The 24,026-nt window shown below is 49.9% G+C and overlaps 1 protein-coding gene across 2 annotated transcripts; it reads right to left on the reverse strand.

Moving 5' to 3' along the window:
- Positions 1 to 3,823: 3,823 nt before the first annotated feature.
- On the reverse strand, positions 3,824 to 20,096 carry ADGRF3 (adhesion G protein-coupled receptor F3). 2 transcript variants are annotated; one of them, XM_071211909.1, is made up of 14 exons: positions 20,047 to 20,096; positions 13,570 to 13,630; positions 13,133 to 13,270; positions 12,571 to 12,744; positions 11,907 to 12,125; positions 11,151 to 11,360; positions 10,135 to 10,290; positions 9,782 to 9,978; positions 9,187 to 9,366; positions 6,968 to 8,350; positions 5,133 to 5,174; positions 4,983 to 5,042; positions 4,483 to 4,538; positions 3,824 to 4,197 (listed from the first exon to the last, which is right to left on the reverse strand). In XM_071211909.1, the coding sequence occupies exons 5-14, from the start codon at positions 11,923 to 11,925 to the stop codon at positions 4,188 to 4,190; spliced, it is 2,313 nt and encodes a 770-aa protein (XP_071068010.1). In that variant the 5' UTR covers positions 11,926 to 12,125; positions 12,571 to 12,744; positions 13,133 to 13,270; positions 13,570 to 13,630; positions 20,047 to 20,096; the 3' UTR covers positions 3,824 to 4,187. The 2 variants fall into 2 exon arrangements, with proteins under 2 accessions (XP_071068010.1, XP_058143720.1); XM_058287737.2 differs by lacking the exons at positions 3,824 to 4,197; positions 20,047 to 20,096 and adding an exon at positions 15,133 to 15,215 and having other exon boundaries at positions 4,402 to 4,538.
- Positions 20,097 to 24,026: the final 3,930 nt, after the last annotated feature.

The following is a 24,026-nucleotide window of genomic DNA, read 5'->3' on the forward strand; positions in this document are numbered from 1 at the left end:
ATTCACATGTGGTAAAACTACAAATTGGTGCAACCGCTTTAGAAAACAGTCTGGCATGATCTGGCACATTTGAATATGACATGCTCTATGATCCAGGATGCCCACTTGTAAGTATATTCCCTAAAGAAACGTTTGTACACAACTACCAGAAGACAGAAACAGTGCTCACAGCAGCATTGCTTGCTTTTTTTGTTTGTTTTAAAGAGCTACCAGTGATTGAATCCAGGACCTTGTACATGGGAAGTAGGTGCTCAATCACTGAGCTACATCTACTCCCTGACAGGATTGCTTTTAACAGCAAAATATTGTAAATAATTAATGTCTATTGACAGGAAATGTTCAAAAACAAGTAAAACTAAGTACATTTCTAGTATACCTACAGATGAAGTAAAACTATTTTCTTAAAAATTAAGGGAAGGGAGAAGAGACAACTCTTCCTTACAGAAGAATTCCAAACAATATATGCAGATATCTCCCCTCTGGGAGGGGGAGCATAACACTGCCTCCTTGACTATGAGCTGGGCTTAGTGACTTGTGAATAGATTGTGGAAAGGGGAGGTCAGTGTCCTCACAGTGGTGAAGGCGATAAGTGGCCTTAACCACTTGATCGGGGTAAACATTAGTCAGTGACATCACGTGGGTGTGACGTACCTTCTGAGATGTTAGGATGAAAAGATTACTTCACCTCGGTGGTCTTCTTTCCAGTCTAACTAACCCCAGTCTAACCATGAGACACTTTGGACACACCCAAATTGAGGAACATTCTACAAAATACTTGGCCAATACTCAAAACTATCAAGGTCGTGAAAAAATGAGAAGGCTGTCTCAACTGTCACAGACCAGAGAAGACATGACAATTAAATGCAACATGAGGTCCTGGGTGGGATTCTGACACAGAAAAGGGACATTAATAGAAAAACTGGTGAAAGTACAGAGTTTAGTAAGTTTAGGAAAAAATAGGTAAGGGAAAAATATTCAGCATAGAGGTTACCTCTATTGATAGGGACAGGGTGCAGTGAAATTGGACTGGAGGAGCACAGAGGCATCTTCAGTGGTGTGAAAGTTCTAGTTTTGAAGTTGGGTTGTAGGTTCAGCCAAGTATTCGTAATTGTATGCTGTTTTAAGACATTCCATATATGTAAGAGAAAGCCAAGTTTCATTAGCATAACTGCTCAAAAGATAGGTCCCTGGCTGTGGCAGTTAGAGGTACCTCCTCTGATGTAGCCCTTAAAGTTCATTCTGAGACACCTGGTTGAGCTATTAAGTGTCTCTCTTTTCATGTAAAACTTTAATTAGGCCCTCTCTTGTCCCAGCCGGCCATTTGGGAACAGAGTCTTTTATTTGTCCTCATCTCAGTCAAGCTTCAGATGCTGCACTCACACTTCCCCAGCCCCCAGTTGTTGGCTTCTTCTGGTCTCTGACTCAGTGGAAGTTCACATTCTTCCTTTGGTCTAGATAGTTCAGTCATTCAACAAATATTTATTGAGGGCTAACAAAAGAGACAAGTATTCTGCCTTCTTTCCGAAAGAGCCCTAATTATTCTCGGCCTATCCTGTCCCTCTATCTTTTCTCAGTTTTGTTCATTTTCTTGAGGCCTCTCAAGTCCTGGTCTTTCTGGAGAAGTGGAAGTCCTAGTGGGACCTCCCCGGTCTCTCTCAGGCTTGAATGGATGGCTCAGAGGTCCTCTGCCTGTATCCACTGTGGTTTATCTGCGGCTCTGAACAGGTGTACTCCACCGTTCCAGTGAAGAAGGATCATGGAGAAGAAATGAGAGGAGGTGGGGATAGGAGGACAGAGATAGTGAGTAGAGCTATTATTCTGAAAGGAAATACACTATGAAGAAAGACAAGACGTATTTAGACATGTTGGCAATGTTTGAAACCAGCAAACCAGATCAGGAGCCATTTTTTCTTTCATGCTTAAAGGACCATTAGTGATCAAACAGAATTGATTCCCAAAGCAAAACTCCAGAGAGAGGGTTCAAAGCTTTCTCAGGATCCCCAGATGTCATTTACCTTACAAACTAAATTCCAGGGGAAATTTTGTTTTTGTCAAGTTTATATTTTAAATATGCAAAATGTTCAGAATCATTTTGAAATAATTTTATTTTTTCTAATATTAAAATACATGCTCATTGTAAAAAAGAATACAAACTATTTATATAGAATATGTTGAAAATGAAAAATCAAGTTGAGATATTCACTGGTAATATTTTGAGAATAAGAGAAGGATATCTCTTCTCAAAATACACATATTTCTATGAGCACAGGGACAAAAATGCATAATATAATGCTGTTGTAGAACCTTTTTGTTTTACTTTGCTGTATAGGCTAAACATTTTTCCACATCAGCATTTTAAAATCACCACATAGTATTCCTTTGTGTGGCTGTATTGTAATTTATTTTACCAGGTGCCTCTTGGTTCCCAGTTTTTTTGATAATGTTAACTTGCTGGAATTGAAATCCTTTGTACATTTATCTATCCCCTTATCATCTTTTTAGAAATGGAATTGCTGCTAAATGTCAGTTTCTTATTTTTACCTCCAGAGCTTTCCTTTTCAGTCCTTTTAACTTTTTTTTTTAATGGATGGGAGCCAAATGAACAAAGGCCTAATGTCATTTCTTCTCTCACTTCTAAATGTGTTTTTATCAAAAGAGCACACATTAAGTATGTCCAACCATTCGAGAAGGAAAATAGAATAAAAACATTTGTAGAAACACAGAAAAGGAATCTGTTCCTTCTAAAGTATGTGTTGTTTGAATTTGTAATCCAAAATTCTTGCTTATAATAAAAAAATTAAAACTGTAAATATTAATGAAGTGAAAGAGAAATGAAGTGGAATTGAGGCATGACTGTGTTGCCTGGAGAATTAGTGAGGCAGAGCCTGTTTTGAGAGCTGTCTGCCTTCTTTGGGATCAGAAAGAGAATGAGGGAAGAGAAACATGAAACTGCCTTAATAAATTGGTATCTTCTATTTGAGATGATGATCGAATCCAATTAGAGAAACATCAAGACCAGTTTTTACACAATGAAAGTATTGACACAAATCATTAAATAAGTTATGATGTTTGTAAAAAAATACTTTCAACAGCATGTAGTACATAGTCATTTTTATTTTAGCAGACTACTTCCCCATTCTATTTTATAGAAAGTATCCATGAATTTTTTAAAATTTTTATTTTTCAGTTTCCATAAATTTTTAACAGAATGATTCATCAGAATTTTTCATTTATTTTATTTAAAATTTATTTCAGAATCCTATCATCTCCTCTTCTGAATTCCTTGAGTTAATGCAGCCGGACATCTTAGAGTCCTCTAAAGGTTTTCCTTAAGTCTTTCTTCTCTATATCTAGTCCTAGCTTGATCCTGTTGCTTTTAAATTTAAGTGTTTGTAAACTTTTCCCTTCATCTTGGCAGTCTGTGGTATGTTTCCCTCTACTTTGGAGTTTTGAAACATGTTCTTGCAAATGTGCTCATATTTGTTCCACTTCAAATACATCTATAAAACGTACATTATATATTGATATATTTTTCAAGATTAAAGAAAGGAACATATTATCTTCACCTTTTCCTAGACTCTGACAAGCAAACCAAACTCTGCCTTTTGCCTCCAATGCCTGGAAGATTAGAGTCCATGCCAATTAAGTTATCCTTTCTTCATAACTATTGAGAAGAAATAATCAGAAATCACTGAAGAGTTAAAACGATTTCACTACATATATATGTAACGTCCTGTTGCATAAGTTAAAAATGGCTTGAAACAGTTTTACTTGGAATTACTATGAATTTGGATATCTGATTATTTTTGCAGGAAAGGCAGGCTGATTGACCAGGTGACTTATTTAGTGTTTCATGCAATTCTTGCTTGGATGTTTAGGGATGGGGATAGGTGAGCCCCAAGAGAAATGAAAGTAAATGATGGAAATCTAAGCCCACCTTTCCCAAGGGCTAAACTCTGGGAGGGGAAAGAACTTTGGACGGGGCTTATCATGGGCTCCTCACACAGCCTCAGCTCCTTTGCGGGAACACCAGCCAAGTTCACTCTGAAGCCTCTGCCTTCCCTGTGCAAGGAGCTTGTCCTGAAGCTCTTGGGCTGGTGAAAGGAGACCTTGCCCAACTTCTGCTTGCCAGCTCCCCTCTGGACACCAAGCTCTCCACTGACGGTTCCTTCGAAGCAAGAATTCCCCTAGGGTTTTCTGGAGGATTGAGAATGTGAGAGTGTAAGAGGCCTTTTCAGAGTCTAGGGTTGGTGCTGGTGAAACTCCCTCTGCACTCTGGGAAAAGCTCTCCACCCCTGCCACCTCCACCTTCTCCAGCCCATTTAGGAAGGTCTACCCTGGAAAAGCCTGTTTCCCAAGCTTTGTGCTGCAATAGGTGTGAGAAGAGGAGGCTTCTGTCATGAGCTTTTCCAGGAAGCTCTTTGCAACACCCTCCTCCGCTCCACATTGCTGCCATGGCTCCCAAGATTGCTTAATTCTCACCTGGCATTTTCACTTCTTTCTTTGCTGTGCTCCAAGATATAGGTTTCATTTGTGGCCTACAGAGGGGTGGAAAGGCCTGCTTGCAGGGTGATTCTTATTATAAACAACTCTCCTCTGGAGAGATGGCGCCCATTTCTACATTCTCACTGCCATCTGGCCTGGGCGGCAGCGATCCTAGAAAATTTGCTCTCAGCTAGAGTAACTCCATATGTGTCGAGCCTACCTTCTCCCTTCAAATGCTAACCGGAGGCAGATTTTCAGATGGGCAACCCAAGGAACCAGAGAGTCCTGGGAAGTCCTGGTGGTAATCCAGAGCCCAGGAATCTGATTCTGACTGCTCTGACTGGAAAGCTCTAACCCAAAACACATCCCTTCTCAAAAAACCACCCCAGTCTTCTCTCAGCTTCTGACTCTGCCCATCTCCTCTGGGAAAGGCTGGGGAAAAACTGCTTCTGACCTGCCCTCGGGGGAAAACTGAGAATTTGAAGCTAGCAACTCACCAGGGAGGTGGTGGAGTTGGGTAGGGTGCTGCAGAAGCGTTTGCGTAAAGCCTCCCGGACCTGGAGGAGAAGCAAGAGCCGGGATCATGCCAGCCGAAGCCCTGACCTTTGGACTGTGAGTCAGGCAGGAGGGGAGGTGGGAAGACTCACCTTCTTGTCCATGAGGCAACCGAACAGTAAGATGAAGACACCCTGAGAGGACGGACATGGGGATAAGCTGGTCAAGAAGGAATCAACCCCATCAACTTGCTCCCTTCCTGCCTTCCCTTGTTCTCTGTCCTCTTGCTTAACTCACACCCTGAAGCTTTCCACTATACTTTTTCTGTACTTTATCACCATTTGGTACGGAAGATCCATTTCTGGTGCCTTCCTTCCTGTTTTCTTACTGCCCAAGTCACAAAGCAGTTATCAAAGAACTGGGCACGGACAATCCCCTGGCTTCTCTTTGGGGTGGTGCAGTGAAGAGCAAGAGTGGGCCAGAATCAGTCACACTTGTTCCTGGCTCTCCCCCCCCCCCCCCCCAACCACCACCGCCCATTGCTGCTCAGGTGGGCAACCAGGAGCAGGTTATGTCACCTCTCTGCATGTCAGTGTCCTTGCAGGTAAAAGGGGTAGGAGAACAGCATCTGGTTCACAAGGTTGTAGGAAGGATTCAAGCAGATGATGGCACATAGGAAGAAGTCAGTGTATTACAGCTGTCAGTATTGTTCTCCTTCCTAACTCACCCTCAAGAGTTGCTTCTCTGGGAAACGGACTTGGCCCAGTGGTTAGGGCGTCCGTCTACCACATGGGAGGTCCCAGTGGTTAGGGCGTCCGTCTACCACATGGGAGGTCCGCGGTTCAAACCCCGGGCCTCCTTGACCCGTGTGGAGCTGGCCCATGCGCAGTGCTGATGCGTGCAAGGAGTGCCCTGCCACGCACGGGTGTCCCCCACGTGGGGGAGCCCCACGCGCAAGGAGTGCGCCCGTAAGGAGAGCCGCCCAGCGTGAAGGAGAGTGCAGCCTGCCCAGGAATGGCGCCGCCCACACTTACAAGACGCAGCAAATAGACACAAACAGACAACCGGGGGAGGGGGGGAATTAAATAAATAAATAAATCTTAAAAAAAAAAAAAGAGTCGCTTCTCAAGAACTGAATGGTGACCATGCTCCCATTTATCCTGTCAACTGTGTCAGAGCCTGAGCTTTTTTACAGACAGGGAAGACAGTGAAGGAAGAATGAGCATGTTTTAGGTTCAAGCTCTCCAAAGATGGGGAGGAGCAACCCCAGAGCATCAGAATCAGACTCCTGGGCTCCTGATTATAACCTGCGCTCCAGGGGCTCCCTTGCCCCTTGGTTTTCCCCTCTAAAATCTGCCTCTAACATCTAAAGGGAAGAGCTATCATCAAGACACACGTGCGTCCCTGCAGCTAAGAGCAAAGTTGCTCAGAGAGAAACAAGGAAGAAAGAACAAGGACAGGGTAAGTCCCCAGGTGAAGGGGGTGAGGGCTCCCAGGTCCCAGAAAGTGCTCTCCCTTGGGCAGCCCCACCACCTTGGTGTTTGAGGAAGTCACTGCTAACTTTGAGGAACAGGGAGCCCCCTGGAAGGAAAGTGGGTAAGCTGGGCTGAGTGCATGAAATTGCTGATTCGGGCCAACCCAGAGCCGGGAGCCATTCTCATCCTCTCCCTTTCTTCCTTTCAGCTTCCCTTTCTCTGAGCTTCCTCTTAATTCCCAATTCCCATGTGCAGGAGCCTCTTGAGCTCACCACCTGGACGGACAGCAGGGCGGGTAGTGTTGCCATCCCTGTTTCACTGAGAAGAAAACCAAAGCTCAGAGAGGTGACCCGGCTAGGCAGTGGAGGCCCTGAGATCCAAACCTAAGCCTTCTAAAATTCCAGAGTCTAGGTTTCTTCTTTTCCCACCATGATCTCCCCCTTGAGACAGGACGGGAAGGGACTTAGACCATCTCAAAGGGCCGAAAGCCCAGCCTCCACCCTCTCACCCACCTGGGAGCTGTTGAGAATGGCGAAGATGTAGTGAGGGACCATGGAGACTTCCTCCAGCAGAGTGGCCAGGCCCAGCCCCCAGGTGAGGCCAAAGACAGGTGTGAGGATGAGCAGGGCTTTGATGACCCCGAGCAGGGCCTGGCGCTTCTCCACCTGAGGCCCCTCCGACAGTGACGGCCTCAGCAACTTCAGCACGGCCGTGGTGAGCACCAGCCCGTTCGCGCCCACAATGGCCAGCACCGGCCCCACGAAGGTGTAGCGCGCCCCTCCCTTGCTGTCCAGCCAGCAGGCCCCCTCCCCCAGGTATTGCCCCCGGGGTAGGTAGAGGCCCAGGGTGACACCGGCAAACCCCAGCGGGCACAGGTAGCCGAGGACCACCATCAGGGGGAGGACCCGGTGCTTGGACAGCTGATGGAAGACGAAGAACAGCTGGTGGGCCAGCACCAGGGCCTGCGCCAGCATCCAGAAAAAGGTGGCCAGGTAGAGGAAGTGGCAGAGGAAGGCAGCGGCCAGGCAGAGCGGGCTGCGGGGCCCTGGAGGAAGCAGCGGGGCGCCCAGGAAGCAGGTGTCTGCGGCCAGCAGGCAGAGCACCATGTTGAGCAGGGCCGCGTGGCGGAAGTACGACACTTTGTTCCGGACCACGACCCTCCACACCAGCCTGTACACGCCCAGGCACACGAGCAGGGCCAGTATGGAGGCCCCCAGGCCCAGCTGGCTCAGCAGCTCCAGGGTCGCGTCGTCCAGAGTGGCGCGTCGGGACATGAGGATGGAGAAGGCGGTGAGATGCCCGCAGAGGCAGCGAACAGAGGGGCGGGCCCTGGCTTCCTGGGCCCGGCACCCTTCATCCGACCAGCCCCCCTGGCCCTGGAACATCTTGTAGTCCCAGAAAACACAGTGGGCGGTGCCCTCTGTGTCCCCAAAGTCCATGGTGACCTGTCCCTGGTTGAAGGCCTCTTCCCCTGCCATGATGGAGAGGGAGAAGACCAGGCCAGGAGTGGCATAGAGGGAGCCGCCCAGCCCTGGTCCGTAGTTGGAGGGCAGGAGGTGGTCCATTTTGCGCAGCACCAGGCTGGTAATGCGGACGTCGGTTCCGTTACGGACCAGAGGGGCCAAGGAGTGCCTGGAAACCTGTGCCTGCAGTTGGGGCTGAGTGGAGAAGGAAACTCTGAAGTTGTCAGGACTCGTGGGGCTGAGGAGCCGGGTCTGCAGCTGCACGTTGGACAAGTGGAGGGAGAAGGGGTGGTCCTGCGGGCGCAGGGTGCGGGTCAGGCTCTCCACAGCCAGCAGGAGTGCCGAGGCCGCCGAGGGCTCCTGGGAGTGGGCCGGCGTCCACAGAGAACGGGCGTCCAAGTCGAGGAGCTTGTCTGTGGTTCTCAGGAGGTCCTGTGCACCCAACAGGAAACGAGCCCTACTGGCTGGGGCCCACGGCCCGGAGACAGGGGCTCTGGGGACGACAGGCCCCCAGATAGTCCAGGGCGAGAAGACCAAGGTTAGGGGGAGAGGGAGGCCTGACCGTGAAGGGAACTTGCTAGGTGGGGAGCCTGGGGTGCTGTTCAGCGCCCACCTGGGCAGCTGCCAGCCGCCCTGTCCACTCCTGGCCCCTCTGTCTGACAGACCGTCTTTGCCCTCCATCCCTTGGGACCACCCAGGGCCTAAGAGAGCCCCTCCCCAACTCCTTGACCCCTGCAGGCCTGTGAAGCCAGGGATGGCGCCTGTGCCAGTGGGCACGGCATCCTGACGTGGGGCCACGGTCACGTCTCTGCATCCAGCTGGGCAGGGACTCCTAGACGTGACAGTGTCCTTGCCGCAGGCTCTTCCTTTGGCCGCAGTTCAAGGGTCACCAACTGATGTCCGTACTCAGAGGTGATCTAGGTGATCCAGCAAGCCCGAGTGTCCTTAAATATCTCCACGTGGGCCCCGCGTTCCCGTGGGTGCGCGGGTGTGGCGGGTCGTGCCGTAGCCGCACGACCCCCTGTGCGGGGCGGCATCTGTGGTCATGTCTCCACGCCGCTTCCTGCCTCCCCCAGCACTGGGCCTTCTTACACCCCCAGGCCTAGGAGACTTGTGTCCGGGGGGAGAAATGGATGAGGGGGGCAGACCCTGGGACTCTAGAAAGGGCAGCTGCCTGCCATGGGGACATCAGAGGGACGGGCGCGCCCGCAGGTGAAGAGGCCCCGGCCCTGCGCCAGCTGGGCCCCGCCGCGGCCGGCAGCTCTCACCTCCAGCGCACTGCGGCCAAGCTGCATTCCCGCCTCCGTCACCACCTCAGCCAGGAAGCTCACGGTGTCCAGCAGGGCCAGTAAGTCAGAGGAGGAGCTCACGGTCTCCGCCTGCCCCGGCAGCTCCGCCAGGATGCGAGGCACCTCCTCAGCAGGCCAGCCCTGGCCTGCCCGCAGCAGCTGACACACACACGACAGGGGCAAGGTGGGACGGCAGCAGAGCCACCGTCCTGAGGGCCACCTCCTCAGCCCGCCTCTGGTTCCTTCCCTCACCCCACCCGATACCCTACACCTCTTCCTGGAGAGGGAGGAAGCAGACAGGGGCGTGGGCCACCGGGAAGGAACAGACACCGGTTTTCGTGGCAGGAACACTTGGTGGGATTGAGGTGGGGGCCTCCTGGGGGGGCTAAGCGCCCTGGTTGCTTTAGGCCCCCCCCAGCCCGCACCTGCTTCCCAGCTCCGCTAGCTCTCCAGTTCAGAGAAGCGGGGTAACCTTCTGGCTGGGACTCTGGGTGAAAGGGTGCCGACGGCGGGCAGCCCGCAGGCCCTGGGGAGCAAGGGTGAGGCCCGTGGGCCGCGGGCCCGGAAACCATACCCGGGTTCTCTGAAGCCCGGCCAGGAGCCCCGCGTCTGTGCAGCTGCTGCGGGGGGGTCCCCAGACCCCGCCGGGCCCGCAGGCCCTCGTCACCACGCCCGTCCTGTTCCCGGGGCACGGGGCCTGGGCCACGTAGCCGGCCTTGGTAACGTTCCAGGTGACAGCCGAGAGGTCCGCCGGGCAGGTGGGGTCTCCATCTGCAGAAGGCCAGTCAGGGAGCACCCGGCAACCGCACCCACCCCAAGCCTTTCCGCGGGCAGAAGCCAGAGCCTGGTCGCCGGGCCCAGAACAGGATCCCCCAAGGAGGCGCGCCCGTGGGGGGTGGGCCAGCTGGAGCCCCGAGCCCCACCTACCCTGGATGATGGTGACGGAGACGGGGACCCTGAGAGGCGCCAGTCCTGGGCTCTGCAGCTCACAAGTATAGGTGGTGTCCACTGGGGGGCAGCTCCGAGCGGCCAGCACGAGGCACCGAGCACCGGACCGGGCACTGGACACATTGAACACAGAGGCTGGGGGGAGAGGAGGGGAGGGGCTGGCACGAGGCCTGGGCAGAGCTGGAAACCAGCAGCCAGCGAGATGCCATCAGTCTTTCTAGCAATTTCATGAGGGCACGCAGGGAAGGGACGAGCCGAACAGTGCACGCGCAGAACGGAGCGTGGACTTTGAGGAAGGGGACCTGGAACTGAATCCTGGGTGTCCCTAACTAGGATACAAAGCCAAGTTCCCTCACAAAATGGGACGGCCTGGGCAGCAGACTTGGCCCAGTGGTTAGGGCGTCCGCCTACCACATGGGGGGTCCGCGGTTCAAACCCCGGGCCTCCTTGACCCATGTGGAGCTGGCCCATGTGCAGTGCTGATGCGCACAAGGAGTGCCCTGCCGCGTAGGGGAGCCCCACGCGCAAGGAGTGCGCCCCGTAAGGAGAGCTGCCCAGCGCGAAAGAAAGTGCAGCCTGCCCAGGAATGGCGCCGCCCACACGGAGAGCTGACACAACAAGGTGACTCAGCAAAAAGAGACACAGATTTCCATGCCACTGATGACAACAGATGCGGACAAAGAAGACACAGCAAATAGACACAGAGAACAGACAACCGGGGTGGGGCATGGTGAAGGGGAGAGAAATAAATAAATAAATCTTTAAAAAAAAACCAAAAAAAAGGGACAGCCATCAAACTAACTTCACAGAATGTATTGTCAGAGTTAAAAGCTCTGTAAGTTAAAGCATTCTGCGAAATGTTCTCTCCATGTGGTTATTTTCACGTGGACCCAGAACCGTGGGCCCCGAAGTCCCAGGTGAGCTGGAGTCTCAGCCTGCAGGAGACGAGCTGCCCCTTCTCCCCCGGCCCTTGCCAGCAGGGCCCCTCTTCATACCGTGGCTGCCCTCCGTGGGGCTCCAGGAAGCGGGGTAGGCCAGGTGGGTGCTAGGGAGGCAGCAGCTCAGCTGGAAGCCCGGGGAGGCGGCGCAGGAGATGGAGAGCTGGTCTGGGAGCCGAGCCACGTCTCTCGCCTGCAAGGGCACCCTCACCTCCTGGTGCAGCTCCCACCTGAAGCCCTGGGCCTCGAAGCAGCACCTGTACTCACCTGCAGATACACATCCTCTGCACCGCCCCGCTCCTCCAGCCCCACCCACGCCACAGAACCTGCGTCACTCCCCACGCCGCCGTCCAGGGCAGCCTGCGTGTCCCGCTTCTCTGCGTTTCCCCGGTGCTTAGCCCCAGCCAGAAGGATCCCGGGGCAGCCCTTTCAGAGGACATCCCTGCCCCCGAAAGGAAGAAGAGACCTGCAGAGGAGGCTCTTGGCCCTTTTATTAGCCTGAATTCCAGCATGACCCTCTGTGCCTTCTGCCCTGCCCCCTGCCATTTTCCCATGCTGAAGAAAAACATGGACCTGAAACTGAGACCCTATTTCCAGCATTCTCCATGTTATACTTTTTCACACCGATGGCTCTCTTCGCTTTTGTTTCCCAGGGAGCATAAATGCAAAGTTGGAAAGGGAAAGGAAGAGAAGAAAAGAAAAGGAAGGAGAAGGGAGGGAGAAGTGGGAGGAAGAGGTGAAGGAGAGCAGAGAAGGAAGGGGAGGAAGAAGAGAAGGGGGAGAAGAGAGACAAGGAGAGGACAGGCCAGCTACCTGCCCAGGGCTGGGACATGTTGACGATGCTGAGGGCAGCCCAGCCCTGGCTAGAGGACAGGGACACCTGTGTCCCCGGCTGCAGGAGGATGGGGCTGGGGCTCCCTGCGCGCCACAGGAACCAGCGCAGGTGGGCGACCTCCTGCGTCACGAGGAGAGTCAGGTTCAGTGTGCTGCCGGGGGGCTGCAGCCTGGAGTTCAGGCTCAGGGTCGCAGGGGCTGCGGGGAGGAGGAGACAGGGCGCCTCTGAGGAACTCCCGGCCTCGCAGCTAAGCACTTGCTCCTTCCCCTTCTCCACCCTCCCTCCCCACCTCCACCCTCCCTCCCCACCTGGCTTCTGTGATGGGGAATGAAAAGAGGGAGCCCTTTTGACTTCTGCGTTTCCCTCCCCCAGGTGGCTCGCCCTAACCCTAACCCTAACCCTGCCGGAACCCCTTCCTGGCCGCCTAGGGTCAAGAGCAAGGTCACTGCAGCACTTTCTCCCCCTGGCCAGTGTCTCCGGATCCTGTTGTCCATCAGTCCCACTACTCAGGTGCTGTAAACTGCTACGACAGTGGGAATTTTCTCCCACCCAGAGGAGCAGCTGGGCTTGAGCCAGCTGGAAAACAGAGGGTTCAGAGAGGAAAAACCACGAAGGGGTTTCCAAATTCCCCTCCCTCCTCACCCGGCGGCAGCAACTGGCAGTACCCAGGGTCAGAATGGTTGAAGACGAGACAGCCACAAGGCCGGAGGTTCGGGGCGGGTTGGCAGGGCGAGCGGTGGGCGCAGACGCTGGCGTTCCACTGGTACCCAGAGAGGCAGGCACAGTCGAAGTGCCCATCTTGGTTGGGGTGGCACTCTGCGACAGCAGGACGGGGAATACAAGAAGGGCAGGTTGTCTGAGAAAGCCAGGGAGGGGCGACTGGCCACTGCCAGAGGCCTGAGGGGCTCGGGGGCTGGGTCTACACCGCGATTCCCAAGTCACAGGCGCCCCAGTCCAGCGCCCCCACCAGGGACTGCCTCCTCAGCCAGGCCTCGGCGCCGCTGAGGTCACTGGGGGGAGGCGGCCGGAGCAACCGCCTGCCCTCAGGGCTCTGTCTGGGGGGAAGGTGAGGAAGGAGCAGGCTGGGGAGAAAGAAGTGGGGAGCGGCTCTGCAGGAGGGAGGGCAGCCCGGGCTCCATCCTCTGAGGTCCCTTCCCCAGCACGGTGGCCCTGAGAGGCAGGGCTGAGGAGCCGTCCCCCCTACCTGTCGTGAGGTGGAGGCCGGTGATTGCCCTTGGGGACGAGGAGGCAGAGGCAGGGGGGAGGGCCAGGGCTCCAGAGAGCGCAGGTGGCCAGGGCTTCTTCAAGTCCAGGTGCACGTAGACAGCGGCCAGGACTGATTCTGCAGGTGCAGACGGGCAGCTGCGGGGAGAGGCGGCGAGGCCCGCGCCGCCGCCCCAACGCGGGGAGGGCCCCCGCGTCCCACAGCCTCCGCAGGCGCACAGGAGGCCTCAGGTAGGCCGCGGCTCCCCCTCGCCACGGTGCGCCCCCCACGCAGGTTCAGGGCCTCGTCCCGACACCCCCCACTCCCCAGAGCACGCTCACAAGGACCACAGCATGCCGGCCCCACGCGGGTCAGTCCTCTTTCTCTGCCCCCGCGGCACAGGCCTTCCTTCCCCCCTCCTCCGCCCACCCACTCACCAGCGGCTCCACTCTCTTGGTCCAGAGGCTGCCCAGACTCACCCCCAGCCTGACTCTGTCCCTGCAACAGAGCAGAGGAAAGGCCTTTGAGGGGAGGCTGACCCCCGTTTCCAGGGCGCTTGCTTGTCTGGCCTGCCTCGGTTTCCCTGAAGCGCCTCGTCGTGCCTGGAGTCACAGCTGCGCCTCGGGAGCAAGCAGGCTTGGGGGGGGGGAGAGGCGCCAGGCCCGAGGCCCCAGGGCCGCCTCCGGAGACCAGGAGTCAGGCACACCCTGGAGGGTCAACATGCTTTGCTTAATTCCTTCCTGAATCCACCTGGCCCTGGGCCTCTAGGCTAATTGAAATGGTTGGGTGTCGCGTGCCCGCGGGAGGCGGGGGCAGAGCTGGCACAGGTCCAGAGGCTTGGGAGACTTCCATTTCCTCCACAGGATTGCCACAAGGGTGAGCAGAAGGCAGCCTCTTCCCATGGTCTCTGGCTCCTGTAAATTATTTCCTCACCTACTCCTTCCTTTCTCAAAATTGCTGGGGCATGTGGCTATCCATCTGTCCATAGATATGGAGGTGGAAATGGATGGAGATCGAGATGGTGGAGGTTAGAGTAGAGATGGAGACAGAGACAGGGACAGAGCTGGAGCTGGAGCTGGAGCCAGAGAAGAGCTAGAGCTAGAGCTGGAGCTAGAGACAGAAGAGCTGGAGCTAGAGCTAGAGCAGGAGCTAGAGCTGGAGCTGGAGCTAGAGCAAGAGCTAGAGCTAGAGCTGGAGCTAGAGCTGGATCTAGAGACAGAGCTAGAGCTGGAGCTAGAGCTGGAGCTAGAGACAGAGCTAGAGCTGGAGCTAGAGCTAGAGTTGGAGCTAGAGACAGAGTTAGAGCTAGAGACAGAGAAAGGGATATAGACAGAGATAAAGCTACAGACAGAGACAGGGATAGGGATAGAGATAAAGAGACAGAGCTATAGACAGAGACAGGGATAGGGATGTAGACAGAGAGAGAGACAGAGCTAGAGCTGGAGTTAGAAACAGAGAGAGCGCTAGAAACAGAGACAGGGATAGAGACAGAGACAGAGCTACAGACAGACAGGGATAGGGATATATATAGAGAGAGAGACAGAGAGAGAGACAGAGACAGCTAGAGCTGGAGCTAGAGACAGAGACAGAGCTAGAGTTAAATAGTCCCATGTAAGAAAAGAGAAACCAAAAAGTACCCAACTAGACTCCTGCTGCCTTTCCTTAGATTCTTTCCTGTCCTCTAGGCCAATGGATCCCAGATCTGAAAAGTTTTTCTTTATTTTCATTTCTAAATTGCAGGCATGACCTGAAGAGCATTTGCCAGCATCATCAGAGTTCACAGGACTCAAATAGAGAAACAGAAGCCATGCCCACCCTGGGAAGTAAGACTGAATGGGTGGACATCCTGTAACCACCAGCCTCTTTCCTTACACTTTACTTTGCCTCCCTTCAGCCTCGCCCCATCCACCTACCCTTTCCGTGCGCGCTGCCCCCTTGCCTTCTCTCACACCCGAAGGTCCTGGCAGACCTTACCTGGTCCTCACCCCAGGCTCACTTACAGGCTGGACAGCTGGTGACCCCAGCAGGGGGAGAGTCATGGCCAGGAGCAGCAGGGGGGCAGCGGAGCAGACCATGGCTCAGTGGAGCAGTCTGAGAGAGCCCTCCCCTTGCTGCAGGATGCAAATTTTCTGGGAGGAGTGAAGGCAGAGCACAGATGGGAGGGAGGGAAGAGTGGCAGGGCACCAGGGCTAAATTTACAGAGGAAGTGCTACAGCCCGTGACTCTGAGTCAAAAGGGCCTCCGGGCCATTGTGCAGCTCACCATGCCCAAGGCGAGAGTGGCCTGACCAGGCTCCCCTGGGGGTCTAGACCAAGGGCTCAATGAACAGGACAGGATGGGGGGCCCATGGGTCACAACTGGCAATGTGCCCGTGACCCCGATTCAGTCTGTTACCAAAGGGTAGGGAACATCTGGATTGTTCTGGGACCCACCCAGAACAATCAATATATTGATTATATTTAGTGTTGACAAAAATGTAATCATAGGAAAGCGGTTGTGGCTCAAGTGATTGAACTCCCACCTACCACATGGAAAGTCCTGGGGTCAGTTTCCAGTTCTCCTAAAGAAGATAAACTGATGCAATGAGCTGACATGATGAGCTGAGGTGACAGGTTGACATGATGGACTGAACTGATGGGCTGGTGTGGCGAGCTGACGCAACAAGATGATGCAACAAGAGACACAAGGAGAAAAACATAATGAGAGATACAACAAAGCAGGGAACAGAGGTGGCTCAAGCAATTAGGCACCTGCCTCCCACATGGGAGGTCTGGGTTCAGTTCCTGGGGTCTCCTAAAAAGAAGACCAGCACACAACAAACAGACACAGCAAATGCAAACAACAAGGGAGCAGAGAGAAATAAATAAGATAAATCTAAAAAAAAAAAATGTACAAAAATATATGTATGAGGATGATCAGGCAGAATTGTTTGTGATAACCAATAATCAAAACAATCAAATGCCCATTTAAAACAGATAAATAAATTATGGGATTTCCAAACCACAGAACATCATAAACTTAAGGAGAAAAAAAGCGAAGTAGCTCTCTTTTAGAGTGCTCTCCAATACATGTGCTGAATTTTAAAGCATGCATTATGTATATTATATGTATATTATGCTCCCATTTATGAAAAACAAGAGTGATCTATATTAGATCCCTGGGCTTGTATAAGCCTAGAGTATTTCTGCCATAGTAGTTGCTTCTGGGAAGGGGTTTAGGGGTCTGGGTGGGTCTATGTGCTGTTTGATTTTTGTTTTTTAACTATAGACATGCTATTTTTAAAAGTTTTTTTTTTTTTAAAGAGCCAATTTAAATGCACGCACAGTACCCAATGTAGAAATCTATCCCAATATATATCTCCACTTCCATCACCCTCTCAAATCCCCCTTTCCCAGAATTGCTGTTAAGGGAGCAACAAACATACAGAGCAAAGAGATGCAGGCTTCCTGAAAGAACTGATTTCAGAAAACACAAAGATGGTGAAGATTTGGGTTTGAGAACCAGAGAGAGACATGAGAAGAGAGACACAGGTGCTTGAGGTGGGAGGCTATCAGCATGTTGGAAACTGTCACCTGCAGGTGGTCTAAAGTGGGTCAAGGGAGTATGCGGCATCAACAGCATCCGCTACAGTCACCAAATGCAATCAGGCAAAGCACGAGGCGGTCCTGGGCAATGCTCCTCAGGGCCTCCTGGGGACCAGGAACTGCAGAAGAGGTGTGGAACTGAGGCCCACTCAAGAGTGGCTGCTTCAGTACTGAGTGGAGATGGAGCAATTGGAGCCCTGGTTGTTAGAAGCAAGAACAGAGTTGGGTGGAGAGAAGGCTCTCCACCTGGAAGAGTTAACACTGCAGGAACAAGTGACTCTGTGAGAACAGTAGAAAATTGATGGGGCTGGGGGTGGAGGGACGCCTAAGGATTCCACCTCAAAAACACCATTTTCCCTCCTTGGTACCTTACTCATCTTAACCACTTTGAGTTCATGGCTAGAAGTGGAAATAACAAAGAGGAAAGCAAAATATTCCTAGTTCAATTAAAACTAAAATCAAACATCCAAGGTGTATGAAACTATTACTAGAAAAAGGAAGTGAGATTTTTTAAAAACAATAATGCAAGATAAAGTATTATTTGAAAGAATTTTAAAATTTGAAAGAAGTTTAAAATATTTTTGCATGTATGAAAAATGTCTAGAAGACAACTGGAAAAAAACAGATACAATTGTCTGCTGAGTTCACCTCAGTATCCCCCAAGGCCTAGCACTGTGCCCAGTGTATCAGAGGACTCAAGTAAATATTCATTAAATCAATCAACCCTTGGGAAGTGACTTGGCCCAGTGGTTAGGGCGTCTGTCTACCACATGGGAGGTCCACGGTTCAAACCCCAGGCCTCCTTGACCCGTGTGGAGCTGGCCCACGTGCAGTCCTGATGTGTGCAAGGAGTGCTGTGCCACGCAGGGGTGCCCCGCGCAGGGGAGCCCCATGCACAAGGAGTGCGCCCCATAAGGAGAGACGCCCAGCGGGAAAGAAAGTGCAGCCTGCCCAGGAATGGTGCCGCACACACGGAGAGCTGACACAACAAGATGACACAACAACAACAAAAAGAAACACAGATTCCCGTGCCGCTGACAACAACAGTAGCGGACAAAGAAGAACACATAGCAAACAGACACAGAGAACAGACAACTGGGGCCAGGGGCAGAGAAGGGGAGAGAAATAAATAAATAAATCTTTTTTTTAAAAAAATTAAATAAATAAATCAACCCTTAAATGAAATATACCAAGATAGTAATGGTATTTATACCTAAATTATATAACTTGTTTTTTTTTTTAATTTGGCATGTTTTCTACTTTTCTGTATTTTTCAATTTTATATTCCATAATAGAAAAAAATCTTTTTGAAAACATTGAATCTTACAGTTTCAACTTCTTTCTTATGGACAACCAGATTCAAAGCCTCCAGGTTTGCCCAGGCGTTGCAGGTTGTAGGGCGAGCCCACTGGCTGTTGGGAAGAGGAGCCCACAGGCTGAATCGGGGCTTAAGCCTAGGGTGGCGTCAAAGAGACATTTATTGCTGCTGCCTACTCCCAATCCAAGGTCAGTCATATGGCTATTGGCCTTTGACTCTCTATATACAAAATAATATTTTGAAACCAACATGTTTTACCCCTACTGGCAGCTCCTCTGTACTTCCAAGTTGGACCCTTGGCTAAAGAAGGTCACCTTTTTTTCCTTCATGCTTTTACCTTTCCAGGCCATGCCAGCTTCATTCTTTGTAACAAAAATTCTGCAATCCAGGATTTCTCTTATCTTTATCCAAACAGGTTATCTTAAAACCTCTACTACTTAATAAAATGAACTACTAAGCAGTTAGGTAGCTTAGATCTTTATCCCATGTGAATCCCAACTTCTTACTCTCTTTCTTTTTTTTTTCAATTATTTTTTTTAAGATTTATTTATTTATTTTTTATCTCCCTTCTCCCCCCGCCCCCAAGTTGTCTGCTCTCTGTGTCCATTCGCTGTTTGTTTTTCTGTGACCGCTTCTGTGCTTATCAGCAGCACCGGGAATCTGTGTTTCTTTTTGTTGCGTCATCTTGTTGCGTCAGCTCTCCGTGTGGACGGCACCATTCCTGGGCAGGCTGCACTTTCTTTCACGCTGGGCAGCTCTCCTTACGGGGCGCACTCCTTGCGCGTGGGGCTTCCTTACACGGGGGACACCCCTGTGTGGCACGGCACTCCTTGTGCGCATCAGCACTGCGCATGGGCCGGCTCCACACGGGTCAAGGAGGTCCGGGATTTGAACCGTGGACCTCCCATGTGGTAGGCGGACGCCCTAACCACTGGGCCACGTCTGCTTCCCCTTATTCTCTTTCCATCCTCAGTTCACCGATCAAGAGTCTAGGACCTTAGGAGGCAGTGGGAGTGGGGCATATGGGAATCCCCTCTATTTTTTATATAATATTTATGTGATCTAAAACTTCTTAAAAAAAAAAGGAGTCTAGGACTGAAATGACTTACATTTTTAAAAGAACTAAGTGATAGATTGTTGGAGTGAGAAGGAACCTTAAACATTATCCACTTCAACTCCCTCACGCTACAGAGAAGGAAGAGAAAACCAAGAAGGGAAAGTGGATGGCAGGGCCAAAGCTTAAAGCCAGCTCTTCTGACTTTGAATCTAAGGGCCTGACTAGATAGAGGGAATTAGATCAATTTAAATGTAGAATAATAGGAACTTCTGGCTGCAAAAATGAATGCAAAATAATGTGCTACAATTTGTATCCACAAGGAAGGGTTCTCCAAAAAAATAAAAAAAGGCTGCTTTTCCTAAGGAAGAGAAGAAATTAAAGTAATATGAAAATAGGTGGTTATGGAAAGTATGTGCATCAAAATCAAACATCCCTGGTAGTCTAGTGGTTAGGATTTGGCGCTCTCACCACCGCAGCCCGGGTTCGATTCCCAGTCAGGGAAGTGCTCTTTCGGGAAGTGGACTTGGCCCAGTGGTTAGGGCGTCCGTCTACCACATGGGAGGTCCACGTTTCAAACCCCGGGCCTCCTTGACCCGTGTGGAGCTGGCCCACGCACAGTGCTGATGCGCGCAAGGAGTGCCGTGCCACGCAAGGGTGTCCCCCGCATAGGGGAGCCCCACGTGCAAGGAGTGAACCCCGTAAGGAGAGCCGCCCAGCGTGAAAGGAAGTGCAGCCTGTCCAGAAATGGTACCACACACACGGAGAGCTGACACAACAAGATGATGCAACAAATCTTGCCACTGACAACAAAAGAAGCGGACAAGAACACGCAGCAAATGGACACAGAGAACAGACAACTGGGGGGTAAGAGGAGAGAAATAAATAAAATAAAAAATCTTTTTAAAAAAGTCAAACAGTCCTTCTGGGATATCAGTTCTATTAATATATTAATTACCTGGAGGTCCTTAATTCAGCAACTGTGACAACTTGAAAAATAGCTGAGATCTATAAGGAACAGAAGAAGATTGATGAGCAGTCAAAAGAGGTCACCGAAACATTGTCCCGCAGGTCCTAGCCAAGGAAACTAGTCAAGGAAAAGAAATAAAAAGCACCCAGATCAGCAGAGCAGCTGAGCACCTGCTTTGCATGTACAAGGTCGCAGGTTCAATCCCCATTACCTCCTAAAAAAAAAGCATACAAATTGGAAGAATGACATGATTCTATATATTCCTATATAGAGAAAATCCTACAGAAGAGGCAAAAAACTATTTAAACTAATAAATAAGTTAAGCAGGTTTTCAGGATACAAGATCAATATGCAAAAATTAATGTTTGGCAAGGTGCAAAGACTTTTCATGGGGAAAGAATAGTACAACTGGATATCACAAGCAAAAGAATAAATTTGAACCCCTACTTCATACTATACACAAAAATTAATTCAAACTTGATCAAACACCTAAATGTAAAAGCTAAAATATAAAACTCATAGATGAAAACATAAGAGTAAATTTTCATGACCTTGTGTTAGGCACAAGTGATAAAAGAAAAAAAGCACAAGTGTTTTTAAAAAATTGATAAATTGGACTTCTCTAAAATTAGAAATTTTTGCACTTTAAATGATACCATCAGGAAAGTAAAAAGACAACACACAGAACAGAAGAATTTGTTTGTAAATCATGTATCTGGTTAGTGACTTTTTGCCAGAATATATAAATAACTTTTTTTTTTTAAGATTTTATTTTATTTATTTCTCTCCCTGTCCTGCTCCCATTGCCTGCTCTCTGTGTCCATTCACCGTGTGTTCTTCTGTGTCCGTTTGCATTATCTGGCGGCACTGAGAAACTGCATCTCTTTTTGTTGCATCATCTTGCTGTGTCAGCACTCCGTGTGTGGGGTGCCACTCCTGGGTGGGCTGCACTTTTTTCACACAGAACGGCAATCCTTGTGGGGTGTACTCCTTCCGCATGGGGTACCCATACGTGGCAGCGTGACTCTGCATGGCACGGCACTCCTTGTGCGAGCCAGCACTGCGCATGGGCCAGCTTACTACACGGGTCAGGAGGCCCTGGGGATCGAACCCTGGACCCTTCACATGGCAGACGGATGCTCTATCAGTTGAGCCACATCCACTTCCCTAAATAACTTTTATAAATCAACATAATAAGAAAAATAACCAAACTAAAATGGGTAGAGGATTTGAATGGACAGTTCTCCAAAGAAGATATGCAAAGGGACAATAAGCATATGAAAAGATGCTCAGCATCATTAGCCATCAGGGATATACAAATCAAAACCACAAAGAGGCCGCCGTCAACCAAGATGGCAGTATGAGATACTCCAGGGTTCTATCCCTCCACAGAATCTTTGAATAACTAGCAAACACTAGCAGAACCATTTTTCCTCAGAGTTCAAAAACAAACAAAAACAAACAAACAAAAAACAGTTAAGAGGTTACAGTAACTGGATAAGTGGCAAATCAAGAAAATGCAATTTAAAAATGGTAGGAAAAGCCCCTGGTGCCTTTGCTGGCGCCCACATCCCCACCCCTCCACAGCACGGGTGTGGAGCCAGCCTGCAATCTCAGCATGGGGCCCTGGCCCTGTCCTGGAGGGAGCAGAGCGACCCCTATGTGCACACTGGGGTGCGTGTATGTCTGACAGCCTATCTGGCGGCAGCCTGAAAGACTGAATCAGGACCAGGACACTCATATCTGGCTTACCATACCAGAACTTGTCCTGTATGCAGAGGCAGTTTGCAGACAACTTAATCAATATAGAAACAATCAAATCACAGTGGCCTGGGACAAGGGATTACCAACTTTCAGTCATACAATAGAGCACTTGACAAGGCAGCAGAAATCTACTTCACAGGGCAAAGAGGAGGCACATACATCCCGGTAGCCTGGATGCCACAAGCACATGCCCAGTAGAAGACATGCTCAGAAAAGACGAGCGAGAACCCAGTGCTTTTGCCTCAGGCTGACCTTCTTGGCAGGAGGACTAAGATCTAAAGGAAAGGACAATGCAACACGAAGCTAAAAGCCAATTGCCAAAGACTGTAAAAGATGTTTTTTGCTTTTTGTTGTTGCTTTTGTTACCACCTGGAAATCTCTGTCATATCAATAGGTGGAGACAAACTTAAGGAACGGACACCTCAGGGACTAAATTCCAGAGTTAACACTTTAAAATATGATAATGCGTGCTATGGGGAGCAGATGTGGCTCAAGCAGTTAAGCTCCTACCTCCCACATGGGTTCAGATCCCAGTGCCTCCTGAAAAAACAAAATGAACAATAAGCAAAACAAACAAACGAAAAAACTAACTCAGGAAAGCGATATGTCTTAGTGTCATGTGCCGGCTTTCTACATATAAGGTCCTGGGTTCAATCCCCAGGCCCCAGCACCTAAAAAAAAATGTGTAATACACAACAGAAGATTACAAGACAAATAAAGAAACAAGAAATGATGGTCCATCCAAAGGGACATTATAAGAACCCAGAAACCATCAATGAAGAGGACCAGACTTTTTGGACTTACCAGACAAAGGCTTTAAGTAAATGATCCTCAATATGCTCAAGGAGAGAAAGGAAAACAGAGAATGAACTAGAGGGTATGAGGAAAACAAGGAATGAGCAATATGAGATTCTCAATAAAGAGATAGAAATAACTGAAAACTACAGAAATAATAATAACTGAAATGACAAATTCCATAGAGAGTTTCAACAGCAGATCAGAGTTGGCAGAAGAAAGAATGGCAGAAATCTGTAAGACAAGGCAATTGAAATGATTCAGGCTGAGAAGTGGAAAGAAAAAATAATTTAAAACAGTGAAAATAGCCTAAGAGACCTATGGGACACCATCAGGTTTACCAATAACACATGACGGGAGTCCCAAAGTGAGAAGAAAGAGAGAAAGGGGCAGAGAGAATATTCAAAGAAATAATGGCAGAAAATTCCCCCAATTCAGTGAAAGATATGAATATACAAACTCAAGAGCCCAATGACTCCCAAACAGGATAAACTCAGAGACCCATGCCCAGACATATTATACTCAAACTCTTGAATGCCAAAGGCAAAGAGAGAATTCTGAATGCTGCCGAGAGAAGCAACACGTCATATACAAGGGAGCCCCAATGAGATTATATGTCAGTTTCACACCAGAAACCATGAAGGCAAGAATGCAGTGTGATGAACTATCTAAAGTGGTGAAGAAAGAAAACAATTTCCAACAAAGAATTTTATATCCAGTAAAAACCTCTTTCAGGAGTGAGGGAGAGACTTACAGGAAGATGGCAGACTAGAAAGACACAGGCTCTAATACTTAGGAATTAATTTAATCAAAAAAGGACAGGGCCTATGTGCAGGAACTACAAAACAGTGCTACAAAAACTACAAAAAAGTGCTAAAAGAAATTTTAAAAGACTTAACAAAATGGAAAGACATTCCATGTTCACGGATTAGAAGAATAAATATCATGAAGATGTCAATCTTACACAAACTGATTTATAGATTCAATGCAATACCAATTAAAGTCCCAACAGCTTACTTTACAGAATTAGAAAAGGCAATTACAAAATTCATTTGGAAGGGAAAGTGAATTATAAAAAAGAAGAGCAATGTGGGAGGAATTTAACTGCCTGAACTCAAAACATATTACAAAGCTACAGTGGTCAAAACAGCATGGTACTGGCATTAAGAAAGACACAGCAATCATTGGAATAGAACTGAGAATCTGAAAATAAACTCTCACCTATACAGTCAACTTGTTTTTGACAAATCTCCCAAGTTAATGTTAATGGGACAAAGAGTCTCTTCAACAAATGGTGCTGGGAAATGAATGTGGCTCAAGCAATTTGGGCTCCTGTCTACCATACAGAAAGTCCAGGGTTCAATTCAGGGGGCCTACTGGTGAAGGCAAGCTGGCCTGAGCAGAGTGCT

This window comes from Dasypus novemcinctus, chromosome 25 (assembly GCF_030445035.2).
Source record: "Dasypus novemcinctus isolate mDasNov1 chromosome 25, mDasNov1.1.hap2, whole genome shotgun sequence".
Lineage (NCBI taxonomy): Eukaryota > Metazoa > Chordata > Mammalia > Cingulata > Dasypodidae > Dasypus > Dasypus novemcinctus.